Source organism: Oryza glaberrima, chromosome 1, assembly GCF_000147395.1.
Source record: "Oryza glaberrima chromosome 1, OglaRS2, whole genome shotgun sequence".
NCBI lineage: Eukaryota > Viridiplantae > Streptophyta > Magnoliopsida > Poales > Poaceae > Oryza > Oryza glaberrima.
Genome location: NC_068326.1, coordinates 24,508,534 through 24,528,472, shown reverse-complemented (window position 1 = coordinate 24,528,472; position 19,939 = coordinate 24,508,534). Strand labels below are relative to the sequence as shown.

Below are 19,939 nucleotides of genomic sequence, written 5' to 3'. Positions count from 1 at the left end.
TAAATAGTTTTCTAAAAAATCTATATTTAATGTTTCATGTATGTGTTTAAAAATTTAATGTGATGTTTATGATGTTTCTGGAAAAAACTTTATGGGAACTAAACAGGAGGCCTGTGTCTGCACCTGCGCGCTCAGACCGTCGACTCGTCCCACGCTATCGAACCAGTAGCCATTAGCCAAAATAAATTGGCCATCCCGTCGACGCGATCATCTGCTGGTGCTGGCCACTGCTGGGTCGCTTCAGCGGTTCAGCCGCGCGCCCGCGCCTGCGGCCGCTCCCACGAATCCACTATCAGCTAGCGCGGCGCGCAACTGCCCAAGCTGTCCCCGACTCCCCGTCCACTGCTCGGCGCGTGGCGTGCAGAACACCACGTAATCTCGTATAATTCCATCGCCGACCAGAATCACGCGCACCGGTGCACGGTACCGTACTACGGAGTACTACCGTATACTCCCTCCGTCCAAAAAATGGTAAACCCTGGGTTTGCGTATCCAACTTTGACTGTCCGTCTTATATGAAATTTTTTTATAATTCGTATTTTCATTGTTGTTATATGATAAAACATGATTAATATTTTATGCGTGACTTGTCTTTTTAATTTTTTTATAATTTTTTCAAATAAGACGGACGGTCAAATATTGGGCATGGAAACCAGGGTTTTTTTTTTTTTGGGACGGAGGGAGTACATAGTAGGACTACCTCTGTCCCAAAATAAGTGTAGCCGTGGATATTCGTGCCCAATGTTTGACCGTCCGTCTTATTTGAAAAATTTGTGAAAAAATGAAAATATTTAATCACACATAAAGTACTATTCATATTTTATCATCTAATAGCAATAAAAACACTAATCATAAAAAATTTTTAAATAAGATGAACGGTTAAACGTTGAACGTGAATAGTGTAAAACTGCACTTATTTTAGGACGGAGGGAGTATATACCACCATATTCCACGAATGTACTGTCGCAGGATTACTAACAGCGACAACCGGTGGTTGGATTTTATCTCAACTCCACGCCCTGTAAACACACATGTTAAAAGACGGAGGGAGAGGTCGTTCCACATGTTCTTGCGTTTGGCACGACCGTCTGCCTGCGCCGGGCTATCCAATCCCAAGTCCACCGCATGGTTTTCCTACCCCGGACTTTTGAGTTTTGAAGCGTAACAAAAGTCCATCTACTGGTGCCGTCACCATCACAGAACACAGGAGATTCACGCCCCCATTCGGCAGTAGAAGTACTAGTAGTTACTCCCTCCGTCCCATAATATAGCAATATAGTACCGGATGGGATATTTCATATTACAATAAATCTATACACTCTCCTATTCAGATTCGTTGTACTATGAAATATCTCATCGGGTACTAGATTGCTATATTATAGGATGGAGGAAGTACAATTATTAGCAGTTAAATATTTCACTGGCATATCTCATTGACAAGGCTCAAAACACATACTCCCTCCGTTCAAAAAAAAAAAAAGGCAAACCCTGGGTTTCCGTGTCCAACTTTAACTGTCCGTCTTATATGAAATTTTTTTATAATTCGTATTTTCATTGTTGTTAGATGATAAAACATGATTAATATTTTATGTGTGACTTGTCTTTTTAATTTTTTTTATAATTTTTTCAAATAAGACGGACGGTCAAATGTTAAATCCAGAAACCAGAGTTTTTTTTTTAAGACGGAGGGAGTATTTTACAGGGGTTTCATCGTGTCATTTGCCACCCGTATCACGGATTCACGGATCCCCCCAACAAACGTGGAGGCCTAACCCCAGCCGCATATTCGCGTCCCACTCAACGACGGATTCTCCGAGGCCGCGGGGCGCGAGGCGAGAGCGGAGAGCGTCACGACGCGGCCTCTGCAAGGCCAGCTCGGCAGAGGGGGCCCCCTTCGATACAAACGAAGCCGCCGCTCCGCATCAGCAGCGGCCCAAGCCTTCTTCCTCTCCTTAAACCCAAACCCATCCATCTCCTCCTCCCGCTGCACGCGGGTCACGTCGCACGCGCACCTCACCTCCTATTCTCTTCTCTTCCTCGCCAACCTCCTCCTCTTCCTCTGTCCCTCTCTCTCTCGCTCTCCATTCCCAAATCTCCTCCGCATCGGGATGGCGCAGGTGGTGGCTGCGGCAGGGACGGCGGCGGCGGTGGCGGCGGTGGGGAGGCCGCTGGGTGGCGGCGGATCTGGGGCCGACGCGCTCCGCCCGGCGGCGAGGCTGTCGTTCGCGCCGCGCTGGTGCGGTGGGAGCGCGGGGGCAGCGAGGGCGCGCCGCGAGTCCGCCGTCACGTCCGTGATTAGCCGCGCCCCGCGTCTCGACGCCGAGGTGCTGCCGGTGTCGGCCGACGACGACGCGGACGTGAAGGTTCTCTCTATCTCTCTCTCCTCGTACTCTTTTGACTGGTATCTCGCAGGTCGCTAGCTGGGTTTATCCCCCCGGGTGGATTTGGGATGGGATGGAGTGTTTGAGGTGTCCGGTTGCTTTCGGGATGAAAAGGGCGTGAAATTGGCACCCTGTGACGGTGAAACCGAGTTTGTCACATTTGGGGGTATCGTTTTCGTGCCTGTGGCGGTGAAATTTAGAGGGCGGAGTTGCTGTAAATGTCATTTTCTTCACTATTTCTCCATGAATACGTTCTCGTGTACTTTCGGTTTTGATACGTTTCATGCATCCTTAGGAGCTCGTAGGCTGGTAGCGAACCTGTTAATCAGTAGTTTTATTGAATAGATCATTGGAAAATATTTTTTTCCTTAGTAAAAGTGGCCATTTCCCTCTTCTCTTTCAGCTCATGATTCATTTGGTTTGTTAGTTTCTGGTTGTGTGGATCTGGGTTGATGTACTATTTTGGAAAATGACATTGGCACAATTCTGAGTTAGTTAGGGACCTTATCTTGTAAGGAAGGAAAAACTTCATACCTGCAATTCCTTATCTTGTAACAGTCTTCTAAAAAGGTGCTTTTGGAAATATTTCTCTGCAGAGTCTGAAATGTGCTAATCTTATTTCCCGCCACTGTGAAATATTAAACTACTTGAGCATAATGAAACTATCTCGTCATGGGTAGGCTACTTCGAACAAGAATGTGCTACTTCTGTGATTAGTTTGGTTAAAACCATTCAAGAACGTTGTCATTTCTCAAGCCACATTAAGCTATGAAAACTCCCAACCATCAAGAAGACTCAATTCCTTTTGTTCTGGTTTGGTTTGAGGTGAATACTCCCTCCGTCCCATTTTTTATGGCGCACCTTTTTTTTTGCAAAGACCAAGACGTGAAAATAGGTCATGATTTCTTCTGCATGTGCCCCTAATTAAACACTAATTAATCTAGCATGCAGATCACTCCCATCGCTCCTCTTCCCATAACTCACGCATGCATGTAGATTAGATCCAAATGTCCCTGCCCGATACGTCTGCCCTCTCCCGCAAAGGTGTATGGCTTGACAAGCCGATTAATTGTCGGGTTAGTATCCAAGCGTTAGATGCATGCAAAGCAGAAGGGCATCATGGGGAAGAAAGCTACTTAATACATGATACGCCCTGTAATTTGGGACTCCGTCGAAAAAAAGTTACGCCTTGTAAAATGGGACGGAGGGAGTATTATGCACAGATTGTCACCGTAGTTAGTTACTGTGCATTGAAAGTTTCAGTAACGTAGAATGTAATGCTGTAATCTTTTAAAACATACTCTTATGACTTGAAAGTTTGTTAAACTTTTTGGCAATAATATCTCTTTTACAGGAAGAAGAAAACTTCCAGCATCTCAAGGCCATTCAGCAACTTGCAACATCAGCCAATGGTGTGTGGTCTAAACCAAATGTGAGACGCAAGACAAAGATCGTGTGCACCATTGGTCCTTCAACTAACACAAAGGAGATGATATGGAAACTTGCTGAGGCTGGCATGAATGTGGCTCGGCTTAATATGTCACATGGAGACCATGCATCACACCAGAAAGTTATTGACTTAGTAAAGGAATATAATGCTCAAACAAAGGATAACGTGATTGCTATTATGCTTGACACGAAGGTCAGTATTATTTCTTTGAGTTTTTGTACTCTAATGAATGGGCGGTTCACAGTAATCATCCTAAGAACCTGCTATATTTGTGTTAGTCTTACACAGAGTATGATGTGCTCATGCTAGAGTGTTTTTTTGCGGTCTACGCCTCCTCTGGAGGTATTGTGAGGTAGAGGCATTTCTAGTGTTAATCAGGAGGTATAATACATCTACTGAGAGCTATATACCTCCTGCTTAACACTATGAGGTACCTATACCTTTCAATACTTACCAAGTACCAGGAAAAAAACTTGCTGGCGGCTGACTCTGCCCTTTTCATTTTCTTATGCTATAGAGGGTTTCTCGGATCATAATGGTGTTTTACATATCAGGGACCAGAAGTTAGGAGTGGAGATTTGCCTCAACCAATAATGTTGGAAACTGGCCAGGAGTTCACTTTCACAATTAAGAGAGGAGTTGGGACTGAGACATGTGTTAGCGTTAACTATGATGACTTTGTTAATGATGTAGAAGTGGGTGACATGCTCCTCGTAGATGGTATGTGGATATTCCTTCCCCTCTAATCTTTAACTTACTTTTGTCTCCTTTGCATAGACACACATATGATTGTATTCACTGTAAGCAAAACAACTCACTCTATCTAAAACAGTTAAGTGTTAAAATTTTGCTGTAGGGTTAGAATTAATTATTTATTTCATATATGGCACGTGCTCATACGTAGAGCAGTAGATAGATCCATGAGTGATCTGCTCTTGGTTAAATTACTAAGCTCTTCAAATATCATATATTCATTTCCTTCTGCCCAGAGTTAATGGAATTTAACATTTCCTTTTTTTCCATTCTTTTGCTGCTTCCCTAGAGCTCATTCTTGCGACTACTGTGAAGTGCCAATTCACATGAATTATGTGTCGTATGAGTATGCGTATGTGGGCACAGTATACAACATAATTATCTGCAACTGGCAAGTTCTAAGAACACTGTTACCTAACATTTTTTTTAGAGATCATTTCCTAGATGAAGTCTGCTAGTCTTGATTTGCTGTTAACATTGCTCAGTCATGCACAACTGATTAACACTTCTTCTAGACCACCAGATATTTGTAGAAATCTTCTTTTCTGCTTTGAGATGATTGTGTATTCTGATATAACTTCGATTCTATACGGTTTCATGATGTGCTTTTATTGATCGATATGTTGATACCATTTAGGTGGAATGATGTCGTTGTTGGTCAAGTCCAAAACTGAAGATTCGGTAAAATGTGAAGTTATTGATGGAGGTGAACTGAAATCCAGGCGTCACCTGAATGTTCGTGGAAAGAGCGCAACCTTGCCATCAATAACTGGTAATAGTCAACATTCATTTCACTGAATATTATAAACACTCTTGTTTCATTCTCATTTTCTGAACTTGCAGACAAGGATTGGGATGATATTAAGTTTGGTGTGGAGAATCAAGTTGACTACTATGCCGTTTCTTTTGTCAAAGATGCTCAAGTTGTGCATGAATTGAAGGATTATCTCAGAAGTAATAATTATCCCCTACATTATGAAAATTATCCAGCACTTATTCAACTGTCTTAATAGTGTGTTTTGTTTTGATTCTCAGGCTCCAATGCCGATATACATGTAATTGTAAAGATTGAAAGTGCAGATTCCATTCCAAACCTACACTCAATCATCACAGCATCGGATGGGGTAAAGAGACAGAATTTTCTTATACTTCAGTTTAGCAGGACGCGTTAAACCCATCATCTTAGCTTTAGATTGTGTTGAGCTGTATGTAAAATCTTGAATAAGGCTTCCTTTTTTACTTGTTCTGATTTTGTATACAAACTTTTTTTATTTCAATATGTGAACTCTGACATATGTAATGTTGAATGATGTAGGCTATGGTTGCCAGAGGTGACTTGGGAGCTGAACTCCCTATTGAGGAGGTACCGCTGCTGCAGGTATGATGCAATCGATCATATTGCTCGTACTCCATTGTGCTAACATGTCCATTACAACCTGAGGCTTGAAAAAGCCATTACTTTGGTTGTTTCCGTACTTTCTAGATCTATAATTTGTCCAGGAAATAGTCTTCATGCTGGAATGCATTAACATACAAACAGCAGTCTTAGAATTTTCTGTGTCTTCATGCAGGAAGAAATTATTAGAATGTGCAGGAGCATGGGAAAAGCTGTTATTGTTGCCACTAATATGCTAGAAAGTATGATTGTTCATCCAACTCCAACCCGAGCAGAAGTTTCAGACATTGCTATAGCTGTTCGAGAAGGTTCTGATGGCATTATGCTTTCTGGGGAAACTGCACACGGAAAGTATGTGATATCCTTTTCTTATGCATAGATGATCACTCACATGATCAAATTTTAATAACTAAAGTAGGCTGATTTTTTTTATTTTTTATTCAGTCATACTTTGCCATACAATATCATGTTTTTGCAATTGCGTTCTCTTGGAAGTTATTGGAATTGCTAGAACATATGGTATGTCCAGTAGAAGACCTGTACGTCATGAAATTCTGGTGCCTTTTGATTTACTTATATTTGTCATGAAAGTAAATATTTATAATTTTTCAGCATTGAGTTCTTAGTTTCCTGTTGATTTGGCTTCCATAGTTCCATCTAAGTTTGCTCTTTGGAAATGTGTCATGGACTCATGGTATTGAAGTTACTAGTAACGCCTGGTTTGATGCCATATAAATTATTTATATAAATAAATTATTATGGGACTTTATATCATTGTTTGCCAACTCTGTGAAATTCATTACATGAATTGATAAAATTTTTCATTGGTATTATTACTTGCAAAGTATGGTGCACTTGTTTCTGTAGCATATGCTTGCAAATATTCTGTTATGTATTCAACTTAGAGATACATTGCCAAGCTTATGGCTTGATTCCTGGCAGGTTTCCTTTGAAAGCTGTTAAGGTCATGCATACTGTTGCCCTGAGAACTGAAGCCACTATGTCTGGTGGGGAAACACCGGCTAACCTTGGTCAGGTGTTCAAGGTCTGAACTCTGAACTGCCATGATACCCCTGTGCCTTTTCCTCATTCAATTCCCTTTTCTAATTACATTTCTTTCTGTAGAATCACATGAGTGAAATGTTTGCATACCATTCAACAATGATGTCCAACACTCTTGGAACATCAATTGTGGTTTTCACCAGGACAGGATTTATGGCTATCCTACTTAGTCATTACCGCCCTTCTGGCACCATTTTTGCCTTTACGGACCAGTAAGATTCTATTTTTTTTCGTTCTGATGCTTGATAAACCCCAATTTCTTTCTAGTTGTATAATCTTGAATTAACAGTAAAATACACATTATGTTAACTTTTTTTGTCTGATTATGTTATGGTTTTCCATTTAGCACATCCAAATTTCCAATCCATCAGTAATACTTCCTCTGGTCTATAATATTTGTCGTTACAACAAACAACTTTAGGCAAATGATAGTTCATTTACTTGTCCAAAACGTCATATACTAATGACTAGCGGTAGTACTTTGGCAGGAGCTGCCTTGGCCAACCAAGCCTCTTAGTTGATAACCTCTGTGAACCAAGAAAGAAATTATGCTCAATTGTGTTCATTACATGAGCTATCCATTTGTATCAAATGATATATGTATTTTGTGGCCTGCATCCTAGTAAAGAAAAAAACTGTTATGCTACATGGTTACATGGATATCTCAGGGTTTTAGTTAGCATTGGTTTGCTTTAGTCTAGGAGCAAAATGAACTCAAGATGGAAGGCCCTTTTAATTTACCAGCCATTGGCTCTATTTGGAAATGTCCTGATACATTATTAGTAATTGGTTAAATATCAGCTGATAGTATTTCCTATGAGATTGTGATCAATGACAACTGAGTTTAGATAATATAATTACAGCATGTACTTCTGACGTTATAACAGACAATTGATCTGAAATGTTTGGCTCTCTAAAAGTATGATGTTTCTCTTGTTCATTTTTCCTTTATAATATGGTATCTTCAAGCACCTAATTAGTGTTGATGGTATGTTTTTAGGGAGAGAGTTAGACAACGATTGGCTTTGTACCAAGGTGTATGTCCAGTCCAGATGGAATTTTCTGATGATGCTGAGAAGACATTTGGTGACGCTTTGTCATACTTGCTGGTAATTTCTAATATATTCTACCCCTTCTGATTTTCTCTGCGTCACTTTAATAGGCATTAGTTAAACTCGTTTATCAGGAGAATGTCCTGACACCTGACCTCAGAATTGAAATTTATTACAGCTTGCCTGTAAACTGGGAAATAAAATCGATGTTGAAAAGCATCTTGATATTTTAAGTCATGATCAATTATCATTAAAGGCCAAATAATATTGTAGTATTATGCCTTCTCTCTAGTGAGATAATTTTGCACCATTAGGGGCTTTGCTGTTCAAGTGTGAAAAAGATGTAAAAAAAATTTACACCGTAATTGAGGCAAGTCTTAATGTTTGAGCCAACGAACCAACAGGCACAGTTATTTTCCAGTACAAATAAGTATAGAACTAGAAAAGGCATTGAAATGACCAAAATAATGGTCTTGCTGTGAATGGCATATTCATACCATTTATTTTGTTGTAAAACATAAATTGGATTAAAAACAAGCAGCTGACTTATTCGCCTTTAGAATAATAGAATGTTTTATTTTCAGAACTTTTGGGGTTAGCAGAATGCAGAAAATTGTTATTTGCGCTGTAGCCACTGAAAGCAATTGTTGCTGAAAATAGACTGATAAAATAGCCATGCCCCAAATATCCACTATTCCACATACGATACTCACCATTTGATATGATGCTATATATATTCCACAGAAACATGGTATGGTGAAGGAAGGCGAGGAGGTTGCACTTGTTCAAAGTGGCAGGCAACCTATCTGGCGGTCGCAGTCCACCCATAATATTCAGGTCAGGAAGGTTTGATGTGAAGACTGCGGGCACAGATATTAACCCATGAATGAATTGACGGTCTTCCAGCAAAACCTTAGGCCTGATGATAATACCACGCTGGCATTACTGGCATCATTTAACTGTGAGCTTGGTGAGTTGTGTGCAAGACATGAGAGAGCCATTGTTGTGATTCTATATTCGTTGCTAAATATGTTACCTTGCATGTAAAATGGTGTGAGCGATCGTTCCCAATCCGTAGCATGAGTATCGCAGGGTTCTTTGATTTGTATTACTGCCTATATGTTTCCTTGTCAGAGATTGTATGAACAGAAACAATTTTATTATATGAATTACTGTAAGGCTTGATAGATATCTGCATGAGGCAAATAATTGTGTTTGAAGTTGTGGAACTTGCAACACAACCTTTTCTTTTTACTACTTATTAATCTTTCAATAGATTTTAGTTTCGAATCTTGCAGAATTTTCAATCAATGGATGTAGTCTGTTTTCAATGAAATAAAAAAAGGTCAAAAATCATAAATCTAGAAGAAAAAACTATAGTAAAATCTAATTTTGGTGCGCTATAACCAAGTGTAAGTGCATTGTAGCTGAATACAAGTGCTATATAACTGAGTGTAACTGCTAACTGCCAGCTGAATATAAAAATAAAAGAACATGAATCTTGATGTAACTTCCTACTGATGAAAAAGTAAAATAGTGCTTAAAAAGTATAACTGCAAGTTGAATAAAAATTTTGTTGTAGGTGAAATAGGGGAGAGCTCTAGATCAAACGTCCGATGTCATGTAAAAAAACGGACAACGTCCGATGTCATGTAAAAAAACGGACAGTCAAATGTTTCAATTATGTTTCAATTGACCGCGGATGAAACTTTAATTTATATATGGTGAAAAAAATCAGCCATTAAACATTTAAAAGTTTTGTGAAACACAATAAAGACAGGTTGAAACTCGCTATCATGTATGAAACATCGAGTGTTAATGGATTTAAACATATGTTTTTCTTTTATCATAATATAATTATGTGATATTTTATTGTAAAGATTTAATTACAATGAATAGAATGGTAGTGATTGGATCATAGATCGGATATGTAGTTAGGAGAAAAATCATTCCGAATATCACTAAATGCATGCATGAAGTGGAGAAAAAAGAGGGACAGGTAGCTTATGAAACACAAAGAAGACACGCGTTAAAACATGTTGCTATCACGTATGGAACTCAATGGTTTGAAACATATGTTTTTCTTTTATCAGAATATAATCATATGATATCTTGCTGTAAAGATTTAATTACAACGAATATAACAATATAATCAAATTATACTTAGATTAGATAAGTAATTGTAGGAAAAATATTTAAAGAGGAGAGAGGGAGAAGAAACTAGGGTGGAGTCTCCTTCATGCGCGTGTACGTCCGATTTTCATTTCCTGAATCGGTCAACTGATCCCTAGTATTCCCCAGTGAAGTAACAAATCTTTTAAACAGGTCCAATCTGCTCAGGCAACGGGCGGAAGCTTCGCCATGACCATGAGAGTAGCTTTTGCCTTTCAATTCTTAGCCATAGGAGCGCCGGAGACCGGAGTCGCGGAGCTCGCGTGCCCTCGTTTCTCCTTCCCCAGCGGAACCACACGTCACATGCGTGCGCGGTGCGCCGGTGGGCGTGCTCTGCGGGCTGACGGAGAGAAAGACAGCTGCCGCTTCGCGAATTGACCGATTGAGTTTTGTTGGATTAGTCAACTTTTACGCTTATTCCACCATGCATGCACGTAGTACACGATCATCAGTTAACGCTAGGCACCGGCGTATAGTACAACTGGATACGCCCTGCGCGTATACGTTTATGGCTCCGTTGGTGACTTTCTGATCACGAGTTTCATTTGAAAAAAAAAAAAACACCTAACGACATCTATCTTGCGTCCGGTCCTTCGTACAAGAATTCTTTTATTTTTGGTCGCGATAGGTCACGCGACCTAACACCGAAGACGAAGAGGTGGTTCACTGGGGCTATCCCGTGAATCAGAGCCGATCAGCTCTCCAAACTCGAACATACTGGCTTAATGCAAATCATTCTCCTTATTTAATTTATATCGGCAAATACACTCCCATGATCAAACACAGAGTTACACAAAGTACACCATGTGGGTTGTGCATACATAACTGCTTATTACTACTACTACTATATTACAGATGCGTATGCACGGATCTTCTCTTATTTATAGTCCAACTCAACCACTGTGTAAGTAATAAGTATACGTGTCACGTAAGTTAATTACTCAGGCTTGGGGGCTTGAGGTTGAGGCTATAGCTCAGACGCTGCTCTTCACCTGGTTGCTGAAGTTGTTCTGCACGTCGTAGAACCGGTTCCACACCATGATGCCGCCGTACTTGGCGTTGCCCTGCACGGCGGGGAGCACCGCCGACGTCAGGTCGCCGGGTGCCACGTACCCGCTCCCCGCCGCGGCCTCCGCCGCCGGCACGCCGACGTAGAAGCTCCCGGCGCTGACGCCGCCGGTCCACGTGTTCCACGCGCTCACCAGGTTGCTGGCGTCGCCGTTGGCGTACTGGCACGGCGGGTTGTTGTAGAATTGCACCCACACGCTGTCGAACAGCCCCGTCTGCAGCGCCGGCCCCAGCGACGCGTCCGGGTAGGGGCACTGCGGCGCCGCCGTCAGGATCACCTTCTTGCCACCCCCCTGCGCGCTGTACCGCGACAGGAACGTGGCGAGCTCGTCGTAGTGCGCCGGGTTGCCGGTCTCGATGTCGAAGTCGACGCCGTCCAGCACGGCGTCGCCGAGCGGCCGGGAGCCCGAGCTGCCGCCGAGGAAGTTGTTCCACAGGTAGTCGGCCACGTCCTGGGCGTCCTGGGTGGACGACAGCCCGTAGCTGCCGGCGCCGCCGCCGATGGACAGGATGACCTTGACGCCCAGCGACTGGCACGTCTGGATGTCCGAGCTCTGGCCGGTGCAGCCGCCGGAGCTTGGTTCGCAGTGCCCGGCGAGGTTGAGGACAGGGGTCTGGCCGTTGCCGAAGGTGCTGAGGAAGGCGACCATGACGTACGCGTATAGGCCGGAGTTGCAGGCGTCGGCCAGGCTGCCCTCGTCGCCGTTCTGGCCCCAGTACACGGCGATGTCGCCGGCACGGGAGGTGACGGCTATGCCGGCGAGGAGGAAGAGGGCAAGGAGAGGGGAGAACTTGAGCTTATTAGCAGCCATTGTTAATGTTAACTAGTAATTAAGCTTCGAGATCGAGGTACGAGGTGTGTGGAGGGACTACGTGATTTGCTTGGTGGTGGAGTTTGTGGCTTGCGGGGTGGCCATTTTATAGGGGGTGGATGCATATATGCATGGTTGAATTGAACCGTTCCAACTTTGAAAAACTAGATGGCAATTTTTGCAGTGTACTTTCTAGCCAGGAAAGTTTGACGCACAGTACAACGAAGACTTGAAACCATGCATTGACTTGTCTATTTCAATTGTGCTTGCAGAAACCATGCATTAATTATTCGAAGTGGACTCTAATTTCCTTTAGTCTTTATATACTTTGTACTACCTCTCTCTCTCTGTCTTTGGTTCTAAAACACGGCCGGGTGGTTGTTTCAGACTTGTGCGCAATAGTAATAACTAGCTCGCGGCTAGTACCTAAATAAAATCATATATTTTTAGTATGATTTTACTTAAAATTTATTAAATAGCTATCTCATTGTCTTAAGAGTTTAAAAGACCAAACCTTATCATCCCGTGTTTTTAATTATATAGTTTTTTAAAAGTCACACCAGTTGCTACCCCTTATGTCATCTCCTTCTTTATTTGCTTGCTCGATCTACCACTATTTCTATTCATTCTCCTTAGAACCTTTAAAAATTAGATCTTATAGTTTTTAGAGTTTTTTTTTGTCACGTTGGGTTTCGTTTTTATAATTTCTAGGTGTCCCGTCAAACATTGCCATTATACTCCTCTATAGTCCGTCCACTATCTCTTCCCTTTATTGTCATTGAGATTTTAAAAATCGAACATAATTATCGTTTGGGTTCATTTTTACTTTCTAGAAGTCCCGCCAAACCGTCAACGGCTTTGCCATTGTACTTCTCTATGCCTTGCCTGCTGCCTCCATTCTTTATTGTCATTGAGATTTTAAAATCGAACATGATTATCATTGTTTTCTTTTACTTTTTAGAAGTTCCGAATCTTTAAAAATTGAACCTTGTAGTTTTTAGAGTTTATTGTCTTGTTGGGTTTTATTTTTTATAATTTTTAGAAGTCTTGTCAAACGATGCCACTATTCTCCTCTACGGCCCGTACGCCGCCTATTTTTTATTGTCATTGTGGTTCTAAAAATCGAACATAACTATCATTGGAATTCATTTTTTTATTTCTTAGAAGTCCTGTCAACCGTCAGCGGCTCTGCAACTATACTCCTATACACCCCGCCCGCTGCTTTTCCTTTTTATTGTCATTGAGATTTTAAAAATCGAATATAATTATCATTGGATTTTTTTTTACTTTTTAGAAGTCCCGGCAATCGTCTTGTTCATTTGCTTCACGGCCTTCCTATCGTCTCTCCTTTTAATCATTATTAGGATTCTATTTTGGTGTTTTATTAACAGTTTTTATATGTCGTATCAACCGCCACCACTCTACTCCATTATAGGCATGTTACTTAATTTATCTCGTCATGTGTTTTAAATGGTCTTTTCGTTTAATAGTCTTTATTTTTATCATAAATTTTAGTTATTTACAAATTATATTCCAAATTGAAATCTTATTTTTCGTTTTGTAATTTCAGAATTTTTTTTCAATTTTAATTAATATCGTACTGTGTTCTTTTAATATTTTTATTTTTTATTTTCAAGAGAAAAGCCCATACGCTACAACGGGTGACAACTATTTTAGTCTTATTATTGTTATATGGTTTAGTTACGATGATTCATCACTGTGAGAATTCGCTTGAATTTTTTGTCGCTTGATTCTCCTTTCTTTGTTTTTTCCTGATTTTTTTCCGTCGTCTCTCTTTTTTTTTCCACCGGAGGAGTCGGAGTCGGACGTTTTTTTTACGGTATAAATTTTTCTCTCCTTTTTTTATTTTTTGTATCGATTTTTTTCCCGTCGTCTCTCCTTTTTTTTCCATCGGAGGAGTCGGAGTCGGACGTTTTTTTTTACAATAGAAATTTTATTTTCTATTTTTTTAATTTTTTTTCTCACCTTTTTTTTCACCGGATGACGGATATGTCTTTTCAAAAACAAAAGAACTTAAAAACCAACTTATACACGGATGACGTAACAAAATACCGGTAAAAACATCTTCAATTTATATAATAGTACAGATTTCAGTTGTTTCAAAATTGTATTCCTACTTGAACTCTCTTTTAATTTTTCTAATTTTTTATATTATTTTATTTTTAATTCCGAATTTCAGCTATTTTTAGATTGTACTTCTACTTGGACTCTCCTTTTCTTTTCTTTTTTTTTACTTTTTCTCCGATTAATGTGTGAATTTCTAGTCCCTGCAGCGAACGTGGTGCCTCCTTTCAAAACTGTTTTAATAATATAATAGATTAAGAAAGTGAGTTGTAATTTGAGTCCTATTTTATCGTTAAAGTTTTGCTTTGAATTATATTTAAACTATTTGTTTTTTATTTGGATCGAATAATAATATTACTCCGTGTTTAGTTACAAAATAATTCTTCAAACTTCCAACTTTTCCATCACATCAAAACTTTCCCACACACACAAACTTCTAACTTTTCCATCACATTGTTCCAATTTCAACCAAACTTCCAATTTTAGTGTGAACTAAACACACCCTTATTATTGTAGTTTGGATCATCATAAATAAACTTTTCTATGTATATATATCAACAACCTCAAACAAATCGGCTCCAGCACACCGCCGAACTCCTCCATCTATGTGCAGTCTATATATTTGCTAGAGTGGAGGCTAGACATAGTTAGAAAAGATATTTGGGTGATCCATATTTAAAAAATAGCAAAAATTACCTAGTACAAAGTAGAAAAAAGAAAAGTTGATTTAAGGGTGTGTAAAGTAACATTTTGACAATAAAAGATGGCTCAAATTACAATTTACTCTTAAATAAACCTCCTTACTCATATTTGGTGTTTCAGACATATTAACACAATCATTTAAATGTAACTTTGACATATAATTAATATTATAAAAAATATCTAACAAAGTTATGCTTTTATGATTTATGTTACTTCAATTTTGGCAAAATTTTACACTTTCGAAGTTTACTTATCCAATGTAAATAATAAGTGTCTTATGTTATTACACTATATAATCAGAAGCTCATCTTCAAGGAAGTAAAACCATACCATCTAAATGTTTACAAAGATCATCAAGATTATTTGCATACGAAATTCTGATGATCACCACGTAAAAGGGCTTCCATGGATTAAAAAAAAGGCAGAAATGATGTAGAAATGACCGTTTGAGGGAAGCACAGAAGGAACACATGAATAAGAAGATATATCGATAAATGATTTTTTACGAGACTAGATCTCATGTTAAAATTCATCCGAAATTCCTTCTCTCTCCGTTTTATATTATAAGTCGTTTGATTTTTTTTAGAGTAAAGCTTCTTTAATTTTAAATAAATTTATAGAAAAATATAATAATATTTTCAATATAAAACAAACATATTATTAAAATATATTCAATAGTATATTTAATGAACTAGTTTGGTATTGTAAATATTGCTAATTTTTTTTCCTATAAACTTGATCAAACCTAAAAACTTTGACTTAAAAAAGTTAAACGACTTACGGAGTATAATATTAAAGAGAGGGAGTATGTCCTAAGCCAATTCAAAGGAACTTCGTAGAATTTTGGACAGCGATGACTTTCGCCCCTTTTCCCTTTTCTCATCGAAGTCCGTATTGTGGTAGTTTCATCGTCTTATCTTTGCAAGCAATCGATTGGATTGGAAGTTATTTTCAAACGTCCTAAGCTCCTAGCTGTGCACTATCCCTCTATATGATCTCTTATTAACTTGTCTACTCAGTTAAGTAATCCATGTATGAGCAACAAGGACAGTTCTAATTAAGAACAGAAGCCATATTCGTCATTTTCTCCGAAGGAGAAAACACGGCCTCAATACATTGTTGCCTACACTGCTAAGTAATCCCTCCATGAGAACAACCTGTTGACTGAAGTTCCATCGCTGGCTTACCGGTTACTACTACGCAATGTCAATTTTCACACAAGACAAAACGGGTGAAAATCCTCTGCAAGAGATGAACAGAACAGGTCCAGCCTTTTGTGTGGCCACAACTTGTACCATCACGAACTGCATGCGAGAATTCACGTGTAAGTAGACCATTAGGTCCAGTTCTGCAGAGATGTCGACTTCTAATTTGTGGATAGAAACTTTCCTCCACCAGTTAATCACAACCCGCTAATCAGGGATGACTTTGACATGATCCATTGATCAGTGATTTCATTAGCTTTCAGCTATAGAATCAATGTATCATTGGCTCATGTCAGTTGATAATTAAGTAGCAACGCGGCTGCATCTGCTTTGGACGCGGTGAAGTTCTTTATGGAATACGTAATTACGTATGTACGAGGCAAATGCTTGGTCTGAACTTAAGAAATGTTAGGCGCGACACGTAGGTCACGTCCCAGTCAACTTGTTCAGGCCATGGAGCAAACCATACGTCGAAGAAGTTGTAGTGATCCAGACATAGTCACATGATGGAGATTGGAGAGTCTACTTAAGTAGAAACTGACTGGCCAGTCTCCAACTGGTGATACTCTGCTCTTAGTTTTATTTTTTTCCAAAACAACCCACACAAGATAATACGTTGATATATCAAGAAAAAAGAACAAGTCTGTAGTTCTAGAAGACTAGAAAAAAAAATGAAAAAAATAGCCACACCATGCGTCAACGTCTAATCCTGCTACTGAAAACAAAACAAGCACACGACAGGCCAGAGGAATAGTTCTTCTGAACAACGTCTAAAAATAAGGGAACAACGCTAAGAGCGCCGCCGTCGCCCGTCCTAGAGAACCAGGACATGGTTAATACTTAAAGAAACCATTAGAATAGGAGAAATGTAACAACGTCCCGAGAGGAATGCGGCGACGCAGGCGTCGCCGTTATCGGCCCGAAGGCTAGGCTTTTGCCTGTAGTTTCCTACTTTCTCATGTCAATGTGTGCATGTCAAGTTCAACAGACACTACCAGCTAATCCTCTTCAACACGCAGCCACCGTGTCGACGCCTCGCCACCGGCCGGCCATCGAAGAAGCATCTCGACCTCTGGCGTGCTCCAGATTCATCCACATGGGTGGGCTGGAGAGGAAGAGGGTCAGAGAGAAGATGAATCCCCTCTCTCCGCACTAGTCCGTCCAGCGTGGCCATCTTGCGATGGCAAATCGCCGCCGTAAGAGGACCAACACCTAGAGAGGAGCTTGTCGCAGTCCTCAACGCCCCTCTTATGATGCTACCGTTGTTGCCGCCACCTCGACCAGGCTGCCCGTGTCTCCTACGGGCCGCCTGGTCGCATCACCTTCGCCTCCGTCCTCCCACTGTGACAGTCTCGTCACCGCACCACCTCACCTTGCCGTGCTCCACCATAGCAGGCTCGCCACCACGCCGGCCATGTTCCACTAGTCGTGCTCCTTCATGCCAGGGCCATCATCATGGTCTTCCCTCTGGAGCCCCACAACGGGTGTCGCACTCTCCACGCGTTTCGCCGGCCACACGTCGTCGTGTCGGCCGGCGCCATGCGCTTCCTCCTGTCACAGCGTCACTGTCGAACTGGATCTGGGAGCTCTAGATCCGGCACCACCGCCACTGCCGCCACCACCTTCTCTCCAGCTGCCAACCTCCACCGCCGTCTGCGCCCCTGCATTGGGAACGCCAAATCCACTTCCGAGAGCGTCGGATCCGTTGCGCCCTTGCCGATCGACTCTAGCCGCTGTGGACCTGCAACGCCATGCGCCGCTCCGTCCTCTCATGCCAAGGGCGAGCTTCGCTGGGTCACGACTCACGATGTCCTCACCGCCGCCTTCCCAATTGGCCGCTCGCCTTTGCAGCAGCGAGCTCCGGCGACGGCGAGGCGTTGAGGGTGGATGGAAGGTGGCGACGCAGGCGGCTAGGGTTTCGCCCCCGAGAAATCTGCGCAAGAGTGACGCGGGGGAGCGGTTACTCTTAGTTTTATTATTAGCCTGAAACTCTGAATGAGCTCTAAGTGGTCCAATGAACACTGATCATACGTCAGAATTCATTTTTACTGCATGGTAGATATGCATGCAAATAAGTGCTATGATCATTATTCAGAGTAGTGAGTGCACTGGGTTAAGGCCCAGTTGTCTCTGTTCATTCAGTCATCATTCATCAGCCTGTGTTTTTCGACAGGCCTGAGTTTTAGTACTTATAGCCTCCTGTAAACTCGTTTCTGTATTATAAATACCTATTTGCCTTCTCAATCCGACGGTAGCAATCCTGCCTTTCGTTGAGAAAGGAGAAAAAACACAGTTGCAGCTGTTTCTAACCCTCTCAACCAAACCATTTCTTAGAAGAAAAATTAAGGACTGAATTTCATCTGAATATGGAAAACTGTCCACACATCTAGAACTCAGCTTAAAACAATAATGTTCTGCTACCCATTTTCTACTGAAGGGAACTCGCAGATTTTTTTTTTCCCTCTTTGGATGAAATAATCCTTGTACTAGTAAACCACACATTCAGAATTTCCATCTTTCCCGGACAAGACAACACACGGCACACATGGCACATCTTGAACCAAAGTTAAATTCGTCGACACCCAGCGGCGTGATCTACGGTGCGTAGACCAACGCAACTGTGCGTGGCCACTTGCAACCCGTAGAGGACAAGGGCAAGTTGGATGGCCAGCCAAGATAGACTAGAGTGCACATCAAAATCTCGATTAATCCCCACGAAGTTGCAGTAATTCGGTGGCTACAAAGTTGGACACGAAGCACGAGCCTAAAGGGCTCAAATGGCCAAATGGTACGATGAAACTGGAAAGTGGAGGAGAAGATTCAAACACAATGAAATCGGGTACTTCATCCCTTTCTTCTTCTTTTTTTCTTCCCTATTTGTATTTCGTTTCTGTGTAAGCATCCAGAAAAGGAAACACCATGCCATTAACAATCTAAGAGATAAAAATAATTCCATGACTGCATACGCAGTGTTTCCCATTGTGTTCATCTAAAAACACTCACCTCATATATTATCTGGTCTGGATAAAAGTGAACAAGGTTAAGAGGGTGAGAAGCCAAAGGGTTTGTCTGTGACAGCTGATAAGAGCAGAAAGCAACAGGCGATTACTGCTTTCTTAACCAACAAAAAGTATTCCAAACCTGTAAGATAGGACACATCTGTCAAGCAATATCTATCTATCTATCTATTATATTATTAAAACAGCTTTGAAAGGAGGCACCATGTTCGTTGTGGGGGCTAGAAATTCCCACATTAATCGGAGAAAAAGAAAAAAAAATAAAAAGGAGAGTCCAAGTAGAAGTACAATTTAAAAATAGCTGAAATTCAAAATTAAAAATAAGCAATATTGAAAGAAGAATCCAATACGAGATTAATTAAAAATTAGAATAAAAATAAAATAATATCTAAAACTAGAAAAATTAAAAGAGAGTTCAAATAGGAATACAATTTTGAAACAACTGAAATTGAAAATAAAAAATAAAAACATTAAAATAACACAATACGATATTAACTAAAATTTTTTTAAAAAATTCTGAAATTAGAAAAAGAAAAATAAGATATCAATTAAGAATACAATTTATAAATAACTAAAATTTGTGATAAAAATAAAGATTATTGAAAGAAAAGACCATCTAAAACACATGACAAGATAAATTAAGTAACATGCCTATAAAGAAGTAGAGTGGTGGCGGTTGATATGAGATATAAAAATTGTTAATAAAACACCAAATAGAATCCTAATGACGATTAAAAGGAGAGACGTCAAGCAGACCGTGAAGCAAACGAGTAAGGCGATTGCC

The 19,939-nt window shown here is 40.6% G+C and overlaps 2 protein-coding genes across 2 annotated transcripts; one reads left to right on the top strand and one right to left on the bottom strand.

Annotated features, from left to right (window-relative positions):
- Window positions 1-1,948: 1,948 nt before the first annotated feature.
- LOC127784373 (plastidial pyruvate kinase 2-like) lies at window positions 1,949-9,285 on the top strand. Its single transcript, XM_052311641.1, has 12 exons — window positions 1,949-2,363; window positions 3,736-4,023; window positions 4,386-4,551; window positions 5,222-5,356; window positions 5,428-5,538; window positions 5,620-5,708; window positions 5,900-5,962; window positions 6,156-6,331; window positions 6,923-7,025; window positions 7,106-7,254; window positions 8,043-8,151; window positions 8,839-9,285. The coding sequence occupies exons 1-12, from the start codon at window positions 2,109-2,111 to the stop codon at window positions 8,944-8,946; spliced, it is 1,752 nt and encodes a 583-aa protein (XP_052167601.1). The 5' UTR covers window positions 1,949-2,108; the 3' UTR covers window positions 8,947-9,285.
- Window positions 9,286-10,990: 1,705 nt separating this feature from the next.
- Window positions 10,991-12,225, bottom strand: LOC127769340 (acidic endochitinase-like). Its single transcript, XM_052294893.1, has one exon. The coding sequence runs from the start codon at window positions 12,144-12,146 to the stop codon at window positions 11,241-11,243; it is 906 nt and encodes a 301-aa protein (XP_052150853.1). The 5' UTR covers window positions 12,147-12,225; the 3' UTR covers window positions 10,991-11,240.
- Between the last annotated feature and the right edge of the window lie 7,714 nt (window positions 12,226-19,939).

Excerpts from the sequence above, each read along its gene's own strand:
- LOC127769340 (XM_052294893.1), bottom strand. The coding sequence starts at position 12,146 with ATGGCTGCTAATAAGCTCAAGTTCTCCCCTCTCCTTGCCCTCTTCCTC.
- LOC127784373 (XM_052311641.1), top strand. The coding sequence starts at position 2,109 with ATGGCGCAGGTGGTGGCTGCGGCAGGGACGGCGGCGGCGGTGGCGGCG. Across the intron at positions 4,024-4,385 it reads CTATTATGCTTGACACGAAG|GGACCAGAAGTTAGGAGTGG; the intron begins GTCAGTATTATT and ends TTTACATATCAG. Across the intron at positions 5,963-6,155 it reads AGGAGGTACCGCTGCTGCAG|GAAGAAATTATTAGAATGTG; the intron begins GTATGATGCAAT and ends GTCTTCATGCAG.